This window comes from Wasmannia auropunctata, unplaced genomic scaffold (genome assembly GCF_000956235.1).
Source record: "Wasmannia auropunctata unplaced genomic scaffold, wasmannia.A_1.0 LD336088.1, whole genome shotgun sequence".
NCBI classification, from domain to species: domain Eukaryota; kingdom Metazoa; phylum Arthropoda; class Insecta; order Hymenoptera; family Formicidae; genus Wasmannia; species Wasmannia auropunctata.
The window spans coordinates 1,394,538-1,414,650 of NW_012026802.1; the positions used below are offsets into that span (position 1 = coordinate 1,394,538).

A 20,113-nucleotide genomic window follows, 5' to 3' on the forward strand; every position below is an offset into this window, starting at 1 on the left:
TGACTGGAGTTCAGACGTGTGCTCTTCCGATCTTAAAATAATGAGAATTTAACAAAAATTTTACAGATTGTTCTTATATATGTTGAAAGACTTAAAACAAAAGCCGGAGTCGATTCACTGACGCAATCCAAAGTTATAAGGATTTTAATTTGAATTTTTAGGTTAGATTTGGCCATAGAATTCGAAAATTCTCAGGAAAAAAGCAACAAAAACATTTCTGCGCTCTAGTCCCGAATAAATGATAACATTCTGCACAATTCTTATTACTCAAACTATATGAGAAGAGCATATTCGTCAAAATCAGTCCTTTTGCTACTATTGTACCAAACATCCTTAATGCAAAACTCTCCTGCTTTGTACCTATTATTGGCTGTACTTTCCCGTGCTTAGTCGCAGCACAGGATAAATAAATCAATAATTTTGATAATTATTCAGTTATAATCTTAACAAACGACTTTACCACCGGTTCTGAGGCGGCGATCATCCTCTCCCTGGTCTCATCCAGATTTGCTGACTGTGTTTACAAATATTCGCGAGGGAACAACACCCACTTTGACTTTGGTCCCGTCCTACGCGGCGTCGCGCGCGAACGGCACGAGCAGACGCGACGAAAATACTGGAAAGACACCAAAAAAATCGTGAATGAGCACGAGCCACACCATCTTCTAACAATACCGCTCCGGGTTGTGCTCGGAATGCCGCGGAATGCCGGAATGCCGTATGTAATCCGTATGTCAGTATTGTCAGTATGTGTAAACACGAACGCAAGGCTGCGTTCGGAAAACATCGGTTTCCGAAAAACGAATCTGATTGGTTAAGCTGTAATTTGATAGATACAAATTTTTCACACCTTATAGTTATAAGAGCAAGATATAAATATTATTTATAACATAGTACTAAAAAAAAAAGAAACAGATCAAAAAAATAAACAGCCAGAGCCTGGAGATTCGGTCAAAACGAAACGAACTAAGATTAATGTTATTTGATTGGTCGAAGTTTTCATCTCCAACTTGGAATTGGAATTGAATCGTCTGAGACGGGCTTAATGAAATAAGTAGCGAGGTGCAGGCCGTGCAGAGTGCAGGTGATGAGCGCCTCTCAGTGATCTCGTGCTGCATTTTGCTCCCCGTTCGTCTAGACCCGCTCGACACATCGGAGGAAGCGGAGGAAGGGTGTTATGTGACGTTTTACATGTCAACCACGAACGCGTGCGATTCACGATAAATGGCTGGCTCGTTGGGCACGGTCGATTGGGAAGGTAAGACCTCGTCTGTCGCAGGATGCAGCGAGGCTCGCGGGTACCGTTAGACGTTCGAGGAAAAAAAAGCGCCTCGCGATCTTTGTTTACATTGCCAGACAAGTGTCAAATCCGAAAATGCAGGATCACCTTGGATCGCGTGTCATCCTAGATAATGACGTTATTCTCTGTCGTCCCACACGTCATACAGTTTGCGATCCGCTCGCGACGTTGTATTATAAAAAAAAAAAAAAAGAGCGCGCGTGCTTTCTACTTTTGTTGACTCCTTTATTTTTTCACGTCTCGTGCATAGAGATTGCAGCTGAGTCACGCGTGCCGCTGTTGCAGATCTGAGGAAGCAGGCGAGACATCTGGAAAATGAGATCGACGCGAAGCTAGTGGCGTTCAGCAAGCTGGGCATAAACACAGGCGCGAGGCATGTCAGCGCCGATGAGGTCCCTCTCCTGGACGAGGAGCAGGTGTTCGAGAACATGGCGTCGGAGCTCGAGACGCTGCTCTCCAAGGTAGATTCCTCTTTCTCCTGTATATCATAATATATACATACGTTAATGAGCAAACAGATGTATTGATTAAACATTGATCGAACGCAGTTGTTGTCCATAAACGAGAGGATGAGCGAGTTGCAGCCGAACGGAGCAGCTATGTTGCATACGATGCAGCGCCACAAGGAGATACTGAAAGATTACAAGCTGGAGTTCAACAAGATCAGAAACAACTTCACGGCTAGGAAGGACCGCGAGGATCTTCTAGGCAGCGTCCGTAAAGAAATAGAGTGCGTACGAGTATCTGTCATTTATGTTATATACATTGCAGATTATATTATCAATGAAAACTAAATCAATCTTATGTTCTTTTTCGTATAGCAATTATAAAAGTGCGAGCGGATTGAATCGGCGCGAAATGTATGTCAAGGAAAATCAACACATTCACAAGTAAGCCTTGTTAATGATGCTGTGACAAATAACATTGAAATATATTTTATTAATATCTTATATATTTATTTGCATTAAAAAGTTCTGAAAATATTTATATTTCGTAATGTACCTTCTTTTTTTTAGCTCCGACCGATTGATCAATGACCAAATAAGCATAGCGATGGAGACGCGGGATCACTTGATGACACAGAGGCAGGCGTTCAAACGTATACGAACCCGATTCAACGATATCTCCAATCGATTCCCGGCGGTGAACAGCCTAATGCAGAGGATAAATCTACGTAAGAGAAGAGACTCCGTTATACTCGGTCTCGTCATCGGAGTCTGTACGTTTTTAATGCTTCTGTATGCCTTTCACTAGATATCAAAGAATACTTCCATCTTCAAGTAGCGATCACTTCACCGAATTGAATTTTTGCAATACGTTTCACGGTAATCTTAGAACAATACATGTATGTATGTTCTAAGAAAGATATACATACGTTTAAGAGGTACTATGGAGATCTAATAAACACCGTAGGGAATTTAGTATAATAGAGTATGCAAGATTGAATACGTGCTTGAATGATTGAGCAAGTGTATCCTGCCACCACTTGCGTACGAAGTGCACGAAAAGAAGAATCTGTATAGTTTTTTTATACCGAAGTACAAGACGTGGGAATATATGATGTAAGCGGAACTTTCATCCACGTTTGACACGTTAACTTAATAAATGTTAAAATATGATGATCTTTATTCTCTAATAATTGCGCTAATTGTGTGGATTTTTCGAATAATTTTAGAAATCGAAGGAAGGAATACGCGAGGAATATTTATTTATGTATTTCGTTCCTGTGGCGATTTCGTAATCTTATAAGAAAAATAGGTTTTCGTAGGGAGACAATCCTCAGAGATTTGTACATTTTGCGGTAAAATCATTATATTTCGTATCTGTATAAACCAATAGTTTTTGAATTCTGCGTCACTTAACATATTTTGATGATAATAAAAAGGAAAGGATGATACATACTGATTCAGCAGTTTCTTTTTCGTTATGCAAAAAAGGGGGTGTTCAGCGTTAAATCAAATCGTCTCGATGAAACGCAGAATGAGTGTTTAAAAAAAAAAAGAGCTCTCGGACGCGAAAATGGTGAGTATCGTCGTCGTTTCGGGTAAGAATTGGTTTTACATACACAGAGACATTTATACACGCATATATACACTCAGCGCACTCGCTCGTTCGTCGTGAGTCATCCGCGAAAACACAGCACGTTTAGAAAAGGGAATAATCATTTTCACTAGAAAGCGCGACGCCTGTTTCCACGTGTACTAAATATCACATTTATAAATTACCTCTGGAAGATAGGAACTCAAGCGAGATACAATTGTGAACAAAAAAAAAAAAAAAAAAAGAAAAAATACCGAATACAAAACGTCCCGTACGTTCTAAAATTCCACCTCTCTTGCTGCCTCGATTACATATATTTACATTTCGTTTAGTTTCATTAGAGCTTCCTATAAATTACAACTTCCCGTATTAAAATCCTGCGCCTGAATTTTTAATTGCCGTCTGTCGCGGATCGTGGAAATCGAGCTCTGAATTGTACGCGGGTAATACCTTCGACAATCGTATCTACTCTTGCTTCCTGGATCTCGTTAACTTAAAGTAACGCAATAATTAATATTTCACGCTCTACAAATAACCGCGATAGTAGCTAAAAAAACTAAATCTACGACAAAAATGAAATCTTCGCTCTAATGTTAAATATATCGCACTTTCGCCGTTCTTTTTCCGAGCGTCGCGAAAAAGGAGATACTGATATAGTCAATTCAGTAGATATTTTACAATCGGACGTTGTTGCTCTTCCCTCGATCGATCTCGTTTATAAATGTAATATATAGTCGTTAGAGAATCACGCGGTTGTTTCTACTGCGTACTACTGCGGGACGATCCTTTAAGACGATAACTGTGGAAACAGGTGGATGACGAATCTCTCTCTCTCTCTCTTTCTCTCATTCGTCACACACAGACGCATCATACGCACGCTCTTAAGAGTTAAATCACTAAAATGAGGATTCTAATCACGACTTGATGCTAATCAACTGTTCCGATAGTACTCTACGCTCTAAGTCTGCATCTTTGAAGTTCTATTATACCATTAGAGATGATGGATCGCGAGGCCCATATCACCACTCGTTCTTCGAATCTCGTTCAGACGTACAAACGGACACAGACAATCTACATTCAATATACACGCAGGCCGCACTGGTTGCTAGTTTTATGCATCTGAATATAAATATATCGGCTGTATGTACTATTTTTTTTTCAATCTAATTCTTTTTTCCTTTTTTTTATGTTTTAAGGCTAATTAGTTATAGGTGGAGATCGTCGAGAGACGGGGCGATCGTGCAATTTCGGCAAATATCTCGTTGAGGTATATAGGAAGGTATCGGACACTGGACGTTTCTACGTTTCGTTTCAAAATATCGTAAAACCACGCAGAAAAATATAGACGAACAAAAAAAAATTATATGGCTCATTTGCTGAGAAATAAAAAATTCTGGTTTAATGTAATATTTTGGAATATCACAAAAATACTTTCTTATTTTACTTTCATACATATCTTTTTATGTACTGGACTACTATTTAATAGATAATACTCACGAATTGCTTGTCGGAAATGTGACTTTTTTCCTTACAATATCTTGAACGACATGTTGAACAAAACAAAAATCATTTAATAAAAATCAATTTTTTAATCGATTTGTTTTGCCAACAATAAAAAAAGGGAGAAAAAAGAAAATAATAGAACATATAACTTGGCACTTACATTAAGTCGCGTCTTTTAAATTCTGTTAGAATTGAAAAAGCACGTACTTACGATACACATGAGATTACCTCGTCTCTCTAGATCTAGGTAATATTAATGATAGTTTTTTGTAACGGTAGAGCACTAGTACTAGTATAGCAGTAGCAGTAATTTATAGTAATAATGGTAGCTATAGTAGTAACGGTAGCAGTAGCATGTGTATGCGTTTAACGCCTTTCTAATTGTCCGATCGATTTAACGACCAAACAAAAACCGAAGCTATCGCGTATACCTCTATACCTTCCGAAGAGGACCGATTGCCTCGACCGCACTTTGCTATTCTCGATTTTCGTTCCCTCGATATTATCACGTTTAACTGAAAATACTGGCACTACTCTACGATAACAGTCGATGCTCTTCGGACGTTAGGCGCTACGGGCTAGCTTAGAACTGAACGCGTTCCTAAAATCGTGGACTATTAATCGATTATACTTCGCATTACCTACAAGGAAAATACTCTGCCACTCTCTCTCGTGCTCTGTCATTCTTCTAAGCGATTACTCTCTCCCGCGGTACAGTCGGGACAAATAGAGTATTCATCCTATACTACGTGCCACACGTGCTACGTCCGTCTGCTAGAATTTCATGGGCAAAAATATGATAAACGGCGACGACATAAAAAATAAACTTCCTTTTCTAATTATAATCAGCGTGGCAGGGGCACGTATATATAATATATATAATATGGGAAATGATAAAAAGAATCTAACTACTTAGAAATCTACGTTGGTATGTGGCGGGTGAATGCTACAATTTATCGCAAACGATTGCATAGACATGACAAAGAAATAAGCAGCAAGTTGTGATCTTAGCCTTGTCGATGGTTAATCGGAAGCGTTTAGTCGTATTTGTCACGCTGATTAGTAGATTCAATTCGGAATCTACTTGGTGCCACGTCTTAACGATTCCAGGCAAGTAATAAACACGGACATACGTAATCACGCGGTTGCGCTCGTAATTCACTCCTCTTCTCGCGTTTGGACGAAAGATTTAGGAAAAAAAGGGTCTTCCTACAGTCGCGGCATGTTACATCACGTTGAGAGTCTCGCTTGGTCCTAATTCATATCTACAACGATAAAGTAATTTTATTATTGCTCGCGGAAATTATCTCTCGAGAAGGGAAATCTTACCCTTGAGACTCGGCGCTTAGAACGTCTGCTCCTCCGTCTTCTCCGCGTCGGAGGAGAGCGCTTGACGCAACGGCTCCATGCAAGATTTCGGGATAAGCGTCCCGACAATTTTCAATCCTTCATCTATCACGGACGAAAAAAATTGGAAATTGTTGTAGACACTTTCAGATCAGATCTTATCGGAACGTTAATAAAAAAAAAAGATAATAGTACTTAAACTCGACTTACCCGTACGCAATCGTATAACTTGCATCTTAGAGTTATGCCTGGACCGTGCGGCGAGCACATTTTCGACGCGGCTCCAAACGCTCAGAACCGAACCAGCCAATATATTATAGGAACGTCTTCTTAGCCCCACTTCGCAATCTATGCCGAGGGTGGCATTTTTACAGTTGCCACTCCAATACGCGTGCGAACACGTGTTCACAGAGGCCTCGTACTGCTGTATCCAATGCGATTCCGCCTCGTCTGAGCTCACCTTCTTGTACTTCTTCTCTAATTCGCCTAGAGTCTCTTGTCGTATCTGCAGACCAGTATTGGGCCTGTACAATACAATACGTAATCATTATTCCAATGTCAAGAATTATAATGCATTTGTTCGCGATAAATTGTGGTAAAGTGGATACAATAATGATTTTCAAAGACTGTACCTGTACACCATATAAAACTGATCCTTCTTGCTTTCGGACTTCTTCTTGGTGCTGCTGTCCACCACAACTGCGAGAATAGCCGTCTGTTTGCCATTGCGGATCTGATGACTCAGATAGAAACCCTCCTTGGCTCCAGTCAGCTCCACAAACTTTTCCATGACTTCGGACCAGCTCATACCACGTTCAACGTGAACTACGTGCAGTTCCGTTGGCGCCTTGCCGGTCGCGTGCTTCCGCAGAAACCGGAAAATACGCACCCTGCGAACGTTCTCGCCTGCTGTACCGAGATCAAGAATACCCATGTCGAAGAGACCGGTCTTCTTGGCCTGAGTCACAATGGCGTTGAGCGTGTCGGTGAAGTATTTGAACAGACGATTTTGCAGATCGACTGGCATCCCGAGGATTCGATTCAGGAACTTCGACATGTTGTTGTAATCCTTGTCGAGCGTGAGCACGCCAGGCGAGTTCTCGCTGTTGCAAATCAAACCGACGCCTACTAGCGCGTCCGCCACGTCCTTGAAGAAATCACCGTGATAATCCTGAGGTGGTGGTACCAACGGCGGCTCATATCTAAAATTATCAAATCGAGTTAGAACACTCATATTTCGTATAGATGATTTTTCAGTGTATTTTAACTTTTTAATACAAACCCCATTATGGTCTTCATCGTCGCTTCCAGAGCCGCGCGACCGTACTTGTTGTCGATATTGAATTGCGAGAGATCTCGGGTCTCCGTCGCGCGACGATCGCCGTGCGTTAGCGCGCCCAGACTTTCCAGACGCTTCGCGACGATCGAGGCGAATCGCCTCTCCCCGGCCAAATCCGATATAAGAAATATATATTCCGGCGCGTTGACCTGATTCGATCGATGCGTTCGTCCGAATTGCTGTATCGCTCTGTCCGCGCTCCACGGCAACTCGAGCGTGATATGCACACGTCGCATTTGATTCCTAGCTCGCCTGTCGCTCTGTAGCGATATACCGCTACTGGCCGCTTCGGAGATTATCGCTACGGTTTTCTCGCCGTCCATAAACCTGAAGCATACGAGGATATTCGATTGAGCATCAATATTAAACTCTCGAAGGATTGATATAGATGATGATCATTATAGAAAATAATGTCATCCTAATAAATCTTAAAAATTTGTGCGGAAAGAGTGAACGCAAAATTATTCACGTAACAATTTTTACTCAATACACACCTTTGTTTCTCCGTCAAATTAAGAGTTTCTAAAGGAACATCCACCTCTGACCTGGACTCGTACTCTATTCCACCGTCCTCCCTTTGCACGACACGACCCTTTCTACCCGTCATTTCTGCGACGTTTTCCGGTCCGCCGAGTTCGTCTATCAATTGGTCTAGCGTATTTGGCGGCAATCGCTCGCCAAGAGCCTCTATTTGCGATAATAACTCCTCCTTCATGCTGCAAGCCCTTTCGATGGCGTCTCTAGGCGGGGCCTGATTATGAGGCACACCTCCGCCCATAGCGCCCATAGGCCCGCTAATCGCCGTGTCGCCATTGCGCTTATTTTTATTGCTCGACTGTTTATGCACCAGCATCGACTGGATTTTATCCTGCGTGCTCAAACGTTTCTTCGCGGGTTTCTTCTGCCCTTTCTTGCCCTTTTTCTTTCGCCTATCCCAGGGATCTAAAGAAACATGAGAAATACATAGTTCTGTAAATTCTTCTTCAACCACAATGTAATAATTTCAACTGAAAAAAAAAGAGGTCTGGTTGTAGAATAAAAATTTATAAGATTGACATTTACCAACGTCGGAATCGCTGTCGCTGAAGAACGGATTAAAATCGGAGCTGACGTTACTCTCTTCGTCCGTGTGGTGATCGTCCTCACTTTCGGTGCCACTTAATTTGTATTCGGAGCCGGAACTGTGAGCGCCATTCCTGTCCTCGTCCGATATCTCATCTTCCGACGACCAGGACCGCACTTTCTTCGTCGCACGTTGTGCCGCTTGCCGGATCGGCTTCCTCTTGCTGCCTCCCGCAGAACCGCCAGCACCGTCCATATCGTCGTCGTCTAATTTGAATTTTGGCGGTTCTAAACCGAGAAGACGCTGAATGCGATTACGATCCGGTGCGGGAAAATGTTTTTCCACTAGCGTTTGCAGTACTCCTCTGTAAATGATCATTAGATACATTAGCAATATAAATTTACACTCCCCAAGATCCTCTCTTTAATTTTTAAAACGCCACTGACTTTGCGGTAGAGACGAAGTCGCTGAGTTCACCGTCGTCACGTTCCAACTGTTCCAAAGTACGTGCCTCGCCGGTAGACTGTAAACCGATCACCACGCATTTGCCACATTTGACCGCCTCACGAGCCACGGATACCGCATGTTTCACCTTCGCGGCGATACAAAGATACTTGAAGAAACGTTGATGCGCCGACCAGAATTGGCCCCACATTGTCTTCTTCATGCGATTCTCCGCGTCTATCAGCTCTGCCGCTTCCTGGAACCTCTGCATCGCTTCCACCCACTAGATCGAAATAGATCGCGTCGTGATTACGAATAAAAGATTTAATAATAAGAGCGTTTATATCCTTTCACCTTTGCATAACTCACCAGTCGCACTGAATGATCGTAAACCTTCGTGAAATCCTTGGAAAGAGGCACCTCCTCGATCTTGAAGGCAACACCGTGAAAACTCAATTGCCGAGCGATATACATGCCGCGCAGCTTCATGTCCATCGCTACGATCTCCATCGCGCCGACACCGCGCTTCTCCACGGCAGTGATAAAACCGTTGAACTCCGGGAAAGGCGTACCCTCACCCCACATACCCAATCGAACCATGTAGGCCATGTTGCGAGGCTCAGAAGCGCCGGTTGCGCTGGCATATACGACCCTAGCCTTCGGAAGCTTATTCTGCAGTTCCAAGACAGTTAATCCTGCAAAGGTTTTATATCATCGATAAAATGAAGCCATTAGCCGTGTAAAAACGCTTAAAAAAATAATCTTTGCGTAAGAAATCCCAACCTGTCTTCGTAGGTTTTGAACTTCCGGTAGGGCACAGATTCTTCGCCCGGTGACACTCGTCGAAAATTATCAGACCGTCGAAATCTTCGCCGCACCATTGCAACAACTGTTTTAATCGGCTCTTGTATTTCCCACCGCTCTGCGACGATTCGCCAATTAATGCAGAATACGTGCTAAAGATCACACCCTTCTTCACGTTACCGTTCACAGCTGACGAGATTTTCGCATATTTAAATTTATTCAAAGGATGTACCTGCAATCCCGATTTAATCATTGTAGTTTGATTTGATTTTCATTATTTCAAATAATTAAAATGTATAATTAATATTCATCGCGAAATCAAAGTTTTGATATTCCGACAATATATTCGATACAATTTGACACAGATAAGTTACGTACTTCTATTTTCGATGCACCTATGTCCTTCAAATCGCGCTCGGCGTCGTATTTGAGGTCGTTCGACACCGACACCCAGATGGCACGTTTTCGACCCTTCAAGTAATTCTCGAATATAATACCGGCTATAGTCCTGCCCTTACCAACACCCGCACCGTCGCCGATCAGAAATCCGGCGCGTGTGCCGTCGGGTAAGAGATGCTCGTGTTGTTGAGAGGTGTACGTGATGGACTCTAGTTGAAGGGCGGAGAGCGCACCGGTTCGTATCGACTCCTCCGGTATGGAGAGCTTGTACCAAACGTCCGTTGGCTCGACGCTTGACAATGATGCCGTTTCCACAACCGGATCAGGATGCTTTCGCCCGAGTTTCACTGTTGATCGTAAACTTTAATAATTAAAACAAACAGCGCAAATGAATTAAAAATAAATTAAAAGAAATATTGATCGTACGTTTCATTGGCATATAATCGGCATAAGTCTCAGCGACACCCATATCTTCGTCGTCTACTTCTTCCTCCTCTGGAATATTTGGTTGCATTAATTTCGTTGGATCACCTGCATTCATCCACATCTGTGACACCGTTTTCCCTGTAATAAAATTACAAATATGAGTTTACAAGTATGAGTTTACCTCTTAAGATGTTCATTATCAGACTGATGTTTTTTTTATCAGACTATTTTTATTAGAGTAACGCAAATACCTGGAAGTCCTGCCCAATTGGGAATTCCACTTTGATTGAGAAACTGTACAAAAGGATTGACTCCCATGTTCATTCCAGGCATACCCATAAAACTACCCATTAAAGCGTTCATGTCCATACCTAGGAAATAATTAATTTAATATTATTGTAATATAATCAATGCATGTATATTATCACAAACAAAAATGACAATTTAAAATATTTATAAATTTTCAAATTTTTGTGATATAAACCTAATATTAAATTTCCTCTCAAATTATTTTTAAATCAGCACATAAAAATTCTCTTTTTACTTTATATTCTCATTTATTATTTGACATGTATCAGAGTAAGATCAAATTTAAGTATATTAATAAACATTAATTAAAACTCATCAGTATGATGTATGTGCATAAATAATATTTGTACATACATCTTGATATAAAAAAGAAACATTAAAACCTAAATTGCAGAAAAAAAATTTTCGTATAAAATTCAATGACAAAAAAACAATACGTACTTGATTGAAGGAAAGCAGCAGGGTTGAATCCTGCTGCAAGAGCTAATCCAGGTGGAAAACCAGCAGGATAACCACCAGCTGCTAACTGATTCAGTTGATTCAATTGATTCGCGTTAACAAATCCACCAGCCGATGGGGTGCTTTGAGATCCTCCTACATGCACCATTTCGTAACCTGGTGGTGTAGCTTTAGTCACTAATCCTCCAGGAATTTTATTACCAAATTTTTGGTTTAATTCTAAAAATAATTATAAAAAAAAAAAAATAATTTTTTATAAAAAATAAACAAAGCATATATTGGCATTACTTTAAATATTATATATATAACCAACCGTTTAACGCCCCCTGAGTTTTATCCAAAGGATTTATCGACAAGTCCGCATTCGGCAATATCGACTTCTCATCTTTGATACTTCCAATTACAGCGGCAGTTGCAAGATCTTTACCCCCACCTAGTAAAAATAGTTTTTTGTATTAAGTTTTAAAATGTTATGTAAGAGTAATTGCATTATCTTGTGTAAAATAAGGGTTAGAATATTTTATTAGAATATTATTTATTAGAATATTATTTTATTAGAATAAAATATATGCAAAGTATAAATATTTCATAAATTTACCAGGCACTTCAATTTTATCAGGATCTTCTTCATCGTCGAAGTCACTCCCACTGGTATCATCGCTAACTCCATCATCATTTTTTGTTGCCTGCAAAAATGCATGTCATAATCTTAACATATATTAAAAAACATATATATTAGAATTAGAACATATATGTTCAAAGGTCATAATGAAGATTCCACTTGAATTATAAAAGCGGAATCAAAAGAAAGATACAAAAGAGAACAAAAGCATATAATTCATCTATAAGAATACTCGTTTATGATAAAACTATAGCGTTCAATTTGTCAAAAATTAAATTAAAAAGTAAATATTAGAATTAGAATTGTAAGATTGATAAAAGGTAATAATGAGAGTTATTAGCCATACGGTGTCAATTGCAACAAAAGATGCGAGTCCTTCAAAAGAACAATAAAAGATCTGTTTTTTTTTACAGCTGAACTAATGTACCTACACTCTTTGTACTAAAATACGTTTGATATTTGGTGAGAAAAAAAGTTCTAAAATAGTCCAGAGAATAGCAAACTGTCCTAAAGTTATCTAAGTAAATATTGGAATCATAAATCAATTATTAAAATCTAATTGGCATTCTGCTGCAAATTTCAGTGACACCTTAAATGAAACACGCATCATACAGATACACGTCAAATTCGAAGTAATTAATAATTGATCGAATTCCTATCGACGAACAAACGATCGATTGTAATCCCGATCGCGTGGTGACTCATTAGGACGTGAATCCCTGCCGTTCGGCATGAGAGAGCAAAAAAAAAGGGCGTCATGCACAGGAGTGTCTCTAGGTTAGTTGCCCCTCTACGTAGAGACGAGGGAAAACGGGTACAATCGGATTACACGCTAGCCCGTAACAGGAAGCGCGTGCTCTGGACTTGGAAATGTACCGCCGTCTCCCTCTCTATCCTTCTTTTCAATCTTTCTCACGGAATTGATAATAAAAAAAACCTACCATGACAAACCAAGTGCCCGCGAGACCTCGCGCGCTATCTCGTCACGACGTGTGGCGACGTGCTAGGACAACGAGGACGACGACGACACTCCGGCGAGCGCGTAATCTCGCTGGTGTACTCCGAGAGGATGTTCGCGGGTCCGAGACGAGCGAGTGACGGGATATCTTTTTCGTTCTTTTTTTTTCTTCTTTCGAAACCCGGTTCAAGAATCGAGGAACGCGTGCAATGTCAAGCGAGCATCGCCGGATATTACATATGCGACGTGTTCTTGCGCGAGCTACGAGATCGGCGCGACGGACTTTGACGATCCACGAGCGAGCCGGTCCATTTCACGCGGTTGTCGTCGTCGTTGGTGAAGCAACGTTCGCGCGGTTCACAGCTCGAGAGCGCGTTCGCTCGACTGCACGGCTGCCGCCATCTTGAACCCCGTCCCATCGCCCGGCATTCTCCCCTCCCCCGCGCGCCCTTCCCATGCCAACCCCAGCGTGAGAACGGAGCAATGTATAAACGCGGATACAAAAACATACGCGCGCCCGTCCGGATCGCGCGTCGCCGCCGCCCGGCGGCGCCACCGGCCGGACGCGCGCTGTTGCCGGATCCCGATCGCGGCGAAGAGAAAGGGCAGATTCGTAGGGCGCGCGAGCCCGAAAAATCGCCGCGTTTTCACGACCGGCCGCTACCGGCTCAGGGCGGGAGGGAGGGAGGGAGGGAGCGCGAGATTTGTTCCCGGCGGCCGCGGCTCCGGGAAGAATGTCGCGAGAAAACGGGAGCGGTCGCGGGGAAATCCGACGTCCGTCGGCGTTTCCTTGATCGAAACGCTCTCGCGTACTCCCCGCATGATTTTTAAATTAGAGATCGCTCCGGGAGATTCGCGACGAATCTCCCCCGAGCGATTCCAGTATTCGATATTCGTTACAGAATACGGGGATCTGCAGGTCGAGGCGCGTTTATTAGGTAGTCGGTTGTTTGCTTGCGACCGGTGCTATTTAAAAAAAAAAAAAAGAGTATCAATTATGTATTAGTTTCGTCGTTTAGTGCACGTACCATTTCTAACGGGCGATTCCAAAATTCACGACGTCGTCTCGCGTCCTACGTGTTCGTGAAGCGCTACGTGGCAGGCCCGAACGATCGGCGGGTTAAGCGCAGACTTTGGCGGCGTTTTTTAACGTAGACCTGTTTGTTCGAGCACGTGTATACGGCGATTACAATGCGACTGCGACGACGACACCAGACGACACACGAAGCTGCTGTATATCACCATCGACGAGGCGCTACCGAATGACGCCGGTCGGACGAAAATTCGCGCGACTTGCCCGCCTCGTGAACGAGCCGCGCCCTCTTGGAAAATCCTGCGGCCGGAGTAAGAAACGCTAATCGGAGCACGCGCGAATGATAACTGCAGCATAATATTTTTACAGAAATACATGATACTTTCGCATTGCGAGTATGCATGGATATCCGATGAACATCGAGATAAGAGTAGATTATAAAATCAATGCTGCTTCACAGGCTAAACGTTCGGAATTACGTCGGCGACAAGAACAGTCGGTAATGTGCTCTGCTATTATCTTCGAAACCACCAGATTCGCGGTGACCCACCGGCGGATTCCAAGGGACCACGCCGTCCGCGCGTCACGTATCCGCGCGTTCCCGGGCGTACGCGCGGGGGCACGGCGACGGCGGGCGTACGCTTGGCAACGCCGCCGCTGCGTGCGGCGCTGATCGTTAGGCGAATTTAAAGTATTCGCGCTAAAAAGAAAAGAAGCCGCACCGGGCGAATTCGGCGCGCGGCGGCCGAGCGGAGCCGCGCGAGCGCGAATTCCGCGTGGCCGCGCGTCACGCGGGACTCCCGGCAGCGTCGCCGACCGACGCGAGTCACTCGCGCGTCGCTCCCCGCGGCGCGACGGCCGATAAATCCGTCTAAAAAATAATATAATATCTACGCGAGCGAGCGCGCGCGGCGATCGATCCGCATTGCGCGCTGCCAGTGGCGCCGCGGCGCGGCACGCGCGCCAACTAGCCGTCATCGGGCGGTAATTTCATTCCCCGCCCCCGCGCGTATCGCCAGGCAGCGATAACTCGATACGCGAATGATTCATTATTTAATGCCGCCCATTGAATTGCGTTTGGGACTGTTAATGAGCCAACGGTAATTAGATTGAACATAATACATTTGATTAGAATCCTTTTTGAGCAACGGAACTTATTCGTGCACACTAGACTTCGTCTAGACTACAGTTATTTTATTATTTACCAACTTAAGAGAATGTAAAAATATAAGAATTAAAAATAATTTTATATATCCGTTGCAGCAGGAGAAACACGTTCCCGTTTCTCTCGCGACGTATAAATTACGACAGATTAAATTTCCGTTTCAGACATTCAAGCAATTTACGCGTTGCAGTCGTGGAATAATTTCGTGTTATTGATCGTACAACGGGCATTATGAATGCTTCAAGCAGGCATTTTAAAATTTGCTTCGCATCCGGTCGTCGCACTCGTCGCGCTCGACATTGTCCAATGACAAGCTCCGTTTCCTAGGGACGTTTCCCGTCCTCGGGCGAGATTCCCAGGAGGCGCGTTCTCCTATTGGACGTCGGGTAACCGTCGTGACGCGTCATCCGTGTAACGGAACGTATCGCGGCGGACGCAACATGGCGGCAGTGGCGGCACGTCGCTTGCTCGGCGTTGTTTGTGACATCGCACGTCGTCGGCTCCGCGCCCGTGGGAGCTCGTGAACCGCGTTCGCGGGGTGTATCGTGCGCGCGACGTCCCCGTCGCTCGTGAAACGACGCGACGCCGCGCGACGACGCCGGCGAGACGAGGTGACGTCTTCGCTCCCGTCGTGTTGCTGCCAGTGTCGCCCGCGGTCGGTTCACTCCCAAGTTACTCTGCCGTCCCGTTTTCGTGGCTCATCATGCGACGGGTGACCCGCGCGACGTCCCACTGCGTGGGAAATCGCGCCGTCGGCGCCGCGAGAGGTGAGAATACGCCGCGCGACGACGCTCTCACTCAAGCATTTCGCACCGGCCCCGCCGGAGGCAGGTTATGTTTTCGATGGGTCTCACTTCCTCCCTCGCTCCATCTTGAACGCTGTCGCAGAAGACGCTGGCGGCCCTCCCTTTCTCCTCCGCCGCGCCGTCCATCCGCGACCGCCTCCGTTCCCTGCGTCTCGACGCGCGCAACATTTATCGCCTATTTTGATGCGCGTCGAATTCTCTGCAGTTTGATTGAATATCGCGAGACGACGGCCGGGATGCTCGTCGCGGCACCGCCGTTTCGACGACGACGGTCCTCGCCGTCACGCTCGTGACACACGCGGAACTGGGCTGGAGCATCGGGTTAGAATTCTAAACTAACATGGAGTACGATAATTGGGATGACAGTTTTATACGGTTATTCCGCATGGAGCAGTGGGATTAGCTTTCGACCGTGGTTTTCTTCCGGATTTTTCTACGCTTCTTTTTATCTTCTTTCGCGATTTCGAATTAAGTAGCTTTATGGTCGCTGTATAAATTTCGAATCGATCGTCATTTCACTCGTCGAATTGTCGTTGCTCTTTTTTTATCTCTTTTGCCTCCTAATGCCTTGGAACAACCTTAAACACAATGAGTTCTTTGTTAGAATTGTTTATGAATTTCATCCAGAGCTTTATCAATATCAATATTATTATTTATTATTTTAACACTGTACAAAAAATTTATTTCTTATCATCATGTACCTTAATCATGCATATTTTTGTGTTCTATATATTTTACATATTTAATATATATGTATATCATTGATTATATAATAAGTTATAATTTTATCAATCTCAGAAATTTATATTATTATTAAAATGTTATTAATAATTGACACAGGAAAACGGAAGAATGGAATAATAAAAAATGGCGCAAAGACTTTAGCAAGCAACGATGCAAGTTTACTGAAAAATGAAAACAAACTGGGTACCACCGAACAAGTGACAAATAAATTTGACAAAACGCAATCGGTACTAGAAACATGCAAATCTTCTATACAAAAAGTTTACTCTTATAATCAAGTAAGTATTTCTTGTTAAAATTTATATTTTAAAAACAATTGTCTCTTCATTAATATCTGTGCATAAATAAATTACAAAATATATATCAAATCGCATGTCTTAATAATTGTATATAAATAAATTACAAAATATATGTATCAAATCACATGTACTGCAATGTAATTTCATTTTTGCTACAGGATTCAAATGAAGTTACGAAAGGGAAAAGTCCGCTTACCCATCATCTTTTCGATAATGCGCAAACTGTTTCGACTTGTGTTCAAGTGAAGGAGGAGATTACCCCTTATGTAGAACAATTCAAAACCGACGGTAATAATCGCAATTCTGTTTATATACGCAAATATATGCATCTTTTCTCTTCTTAATTTAATTTACGATATGTAAAGAAATTGATTTTCCAGAGACACCAGTAGCTGTTCCAGTTCACACGCCTTCTACGCCACATAGAATAAAGATGCCATCGGAAGATTTAGATGACGGAGCTACAATTACTACTAAGGAAAAGCAATCTGTGATTACATTACTTAGTCCGCTACATGTGAAAAAGCCGGCTCCACGCGGACGTAAAAAAGGAACTTCCAATCAGTCCCTCGGCCATCGCCTGTCAAAGCCGTCGGGCGTCGCGACAAATCACTCGATTACCGACTACTTTCCGGTACGTCGTAGTGTACGAAAGAGCAAGAAGATTGTGTTAGAGGAGAAGCAGCGTGATCTAGAAAATAAGGTGCTCTGCCAAGTGGAGGATGGTTTAGAGGTACGAACCTGTGTATACAATCGAGTTCTAATAGGAATGCTAGTTTGCACATTTTAAGCAACTGAAACAAATTGTCAATCTCCTATTACAGGTCAAAAACTTTTCGGGTAAAGGTCGCGGTGTTATAACGACACGAGAATTTGCCAAAGGCGAGTTTGTAGTGGAATACATTGGCGAACTGATCAACCAGGTGGAGGCGAAGGAGCGTGAGGAGATGTACGCGCAAGATCAAAATACCGGATGCTACATGTATTACTTTCAACATCGTAATCAGCAGTATTGGTAAGAAAATAATATTGTTCGATAAAATAATCTTTCTATGATCCCGTAGTCATTTTGATTGAGACATAAAAAATTCGTGTACATGCTAACATATGTGGCTTTTTATTTCAGTGTTGATGCAACTGCGGAGACGAAAAAACTTGGCAGGTTGGTGAATCACTCGAGAACCGGCAATTTAATCGCGCGGATCGTCGAGGTTAACTCAAGACCGCATCTGGTACTTACGGCGAAGGAGGACATACCGATCGGCGTGGAGATATCGTATGATTACGGTGACCGAAGTCGCGAGTCCATTCGTCACCATCCATGGCTGGCGTTATAACACTTCCAATTAGAATTGAGATAGATCTTCTGTACAATCGCGTTACATTGTACAAAAGATTTATTTCAATTTACGTTCCTCCTATGAAGGAACTTATATAGCAAGTGTTGAATTTTTATCTGTACAAATTGTTTTTACAGGCGAGGCGCGGTGTACTCGGCGATTAAACACGCGCCTTTGCGAAACGCTTCTACGAAAGCCGGGATCAGATGAGGCACATACCAACATGGCACATGAGATTTATCGATATTTAAATTGCGTAATCGTGCAGACAAATCTCGTAGCATGTGCCTCATCCAATCCCGAATGTGGTATTTATTGACAGCGATTGAGCTGGGACTTTCTATATATATATATTAGATCAAGAGTTCCTAGTTGAAGCGATTGTGATACGTAGCTACGAAAGAACGACGTATCTCTCTTACCTTCCCCCAAGAAATACATGTACATATATATGTAATCATAACAGTGTGACTCTATTGACGAAAAGGATCTTTTTGTTTCAAGTATTTGTGCAACATAATAGCTTTGAGTGCTTCACTGCCACATAGATGCGAGAACTTGGTTTCTCGAAAGACAATTGTATATAGTCTATACAAATGACATGTGCGAACTATATTCCTCGATTGCTAATATATCTTCCTTGAAATAACTGCACTAAGAAAGAAAAGTAGAGAAATAATCATTACATTCTCACCTTCATTTTGTTATCAACTATTTATAGCACGCACGCACACACACATACACACACACACACACATATACACACGAATTACGCATAATAATTTAACATTATATCGTTCACGTACTTTTACATTGCCGTTAGTTTGTTTTGTTATTATGCAAACCTACTTTGTAATTTACAATTAATGTTCAGTTTTTTTTAAGAATAATTAAGCCTAATCTGCCGATCTTCCCCCATTCCTTTTTTTCGAACCTTCGAGTTTAAAGAGAATAATTCTAAAATAGGCATATATACATAATATATACAGAGGGGTAACAATTTTTAATAAACATTTTTTATGCTATAGATGAATTTTACATCTGTTGATCATGTTTACTGCACATCTTTTGTTGCACGCAAGAAATTTTTGTAGCTTCGCACATTATATACGAAATATATACACGATTTATTTAAAGTTGCAAAATTTGTCAAATATTCTATTTTCTCTCCAAGATTTGTCATTTATTGTAAGCAACTTGTTTTTTTTTATATATATAATTTTCGCGAAAAACGATTGTTAATTAAAATGTACTTTGTCGTAGCAATATAGCTGATATCTTTATTCTGATTGTAAATAAAAGAATTGCAAACGACTTTGTTTCAGGAAAGAAATTGTATAAACAATTGTCAAGAAGAAAATCTGACGTTTAATATTTTTTTTCGTTACACGGCATCTGTAATTAATTATAATTCGCGTATGTAATTAAAAAGACATAGGTAATTCACAAGGCTCGGTGGAATTCGTATGACGTTACTCGTTAAAATGTCAACTTCATTCATAATTCTTCTTTAACTAGAGAAATTTTGAAGATTTTACGTCAAACCGCACACACATGCACGCACACAGCTCCGCCCGATATGCCCGACCCCTCAATGATTTCACGTATAGCTATATGCAAATTTTCATTGATGCCGACGTGCGCGGTGGCGAGCGCGGTTCAGACGGGCAGGGAGGGGGGGAGGAGGGTGGTATTTTTTACGTCACGTTGGCG

The 20,113-nt window shown here is 42.4% G+C and overlaps 4 protein-coding genes across 9 annotated transcripts in view; 2 read left to right on the forward strand and 2 right to left on the reverse strand.

Annotated features, from left to right (window-relative positions):
• Nucleotides 1–759, reverse strand: part of LOC105448208 (anaphase-promoting complex subunit 1) — an 11,023-nt gene extending 10,264 nt beyond the window's left edge. Inside the window, exon 1 of one of the 2 annotated variants that reach the window (XM_011686658.1) lies at nt 461–759. In XM_011686658.1, coding sequence (XP_011684960.1) covers nt 461–484 — 24 coding nt within the window. In that variant the 5' untranslated portion in view covers nt 485–759. The remainder of the gene's footprint in view (nt 1–460) is intronic. The other variant, XM_011686657.1, reaches the window with a different exon arrangement.
• Nucleotides 760–1,034: 275 nt separating this feature from the next.
• On the forward strand, nt 1,035–3,591 carry LOC105448211 (Golgi SNAP receptor complex member 1). Of its 2 annotated transcripts, XM_011686662.1 has the most exons (6): nt 1,035–1,258; nt 1,586–1,761; nt 1,849–2,030; nt 2,122–2,190; nt 2,317–2,474; nt 2,555–3,591. In XM_011686662.1, exons 1-6 carry the CDS (start codon nt 1,225–1,227, stop codon nt 2,602–2,604), a joined length of 669 nt encoding a protein of 222 aa, XP_011684964.1. In that variant the 5' UTR covers nt 1,035–1,224; the 3' UTR covers nt 2,605–3,591. The 2 variants fall into 2 exon arrangements, with proteins under 2 accessions (XP_011684964.1, XP_011684963.1); XM_011686661.1 differs by having other exon boundaries at nt 1,044–1,258; nt 2,317–3,591.
• Nucleotides 3,592–4,535: 944 nt separating this feature from the next.
• On the reverse strand, nt 4,536–14,198 carry LOC105448212 (protein strawberry notch). 3 transcript variants are annotated; one of them, XM_011686665.1, is made up of 17 exons: nt 14,042–14,198; nt 12,032–12,119; nt 11,747–11,866; nt 11,416–11,652; nt 10,917–11,036; nt 10,666–10,803; nt 10,219–10,586; nt 9,820–10,072; nt 9,406–9,731; nt 9,039–9,319; nt 8,592–8,956; nt 8,024–8,471; nt 7,473–7,856; nt 6,823–7,392; nt 6,401–6,714; nt 6,173–6,295; nt 4,536–6,108 (listed from the first exon to the last, which is right to left on the reverse strand). In XM_011686665.1, exons 1-16 carry the CDS (start codon nt 14,042–14,044, stop codon nt 6,189–6,191), a joined length of 4,122 nt encoding a protein of 1,373 aa, XP_011684967.1. In that variant the 5' UTR covers nt 14,045–14,198; the 3' UTR covers nt 4,536–6,108; nt 6,173–6,188. The 3 variants fall into 3 exon arrangements, with proteins under 3 accessions (XP_011684967.1, XP_011684968.1, XP_011684965.1); XM_011686666.1 differs by lacking the exon at nt 14,042–14,198 and adding an exon at nt 12,997–13,454 and having other exon boundaries at nt 11,416–11,589; XM_011686663.1 differs by lacking the exon at nt 14,042–14,198 and adding an exon at nt 12,997–13,454.
• Nucleotides 14,199–15,650: 1,452 nt separating this feature from the next.
• Nucleotides 15,651–19,714, forward strand: LOC105448213 (histone-lysine N-methyltransferase pr-set7). 2 transcript variants are annotated; one of them, XM_011686667.1, is made up of 6 exons: nt 15,651–15,978; nt 16,858–17,039; nt 17,219–17,348; nt 17,426–17,793; nt 17,885–18,075; nt 18,187–19,714. In XM_011686667.1, the coding sequence occupies exons 1-6, from the start codon at nt 15,915–15,917 to the stop codon at nt 18,395–18,397; spliced, it is 1,146 nt and encodes a 381-aa protein (XP_011684969.1). In that variant the 5' UTR covers nt 15,651–15,914; the 3' UTR covers nt 18,398–19,714. The 2 variants fall into 2 exon arrangements, with proteins under 2 accessions (XP_011684969.1, XP_011684970.1); XM_011686668.1 differs by having other exon boundaries at nt 17,441–17,793.
• Nucleotides 19,715–20,113: the final 399 nt, after the last annotated feature.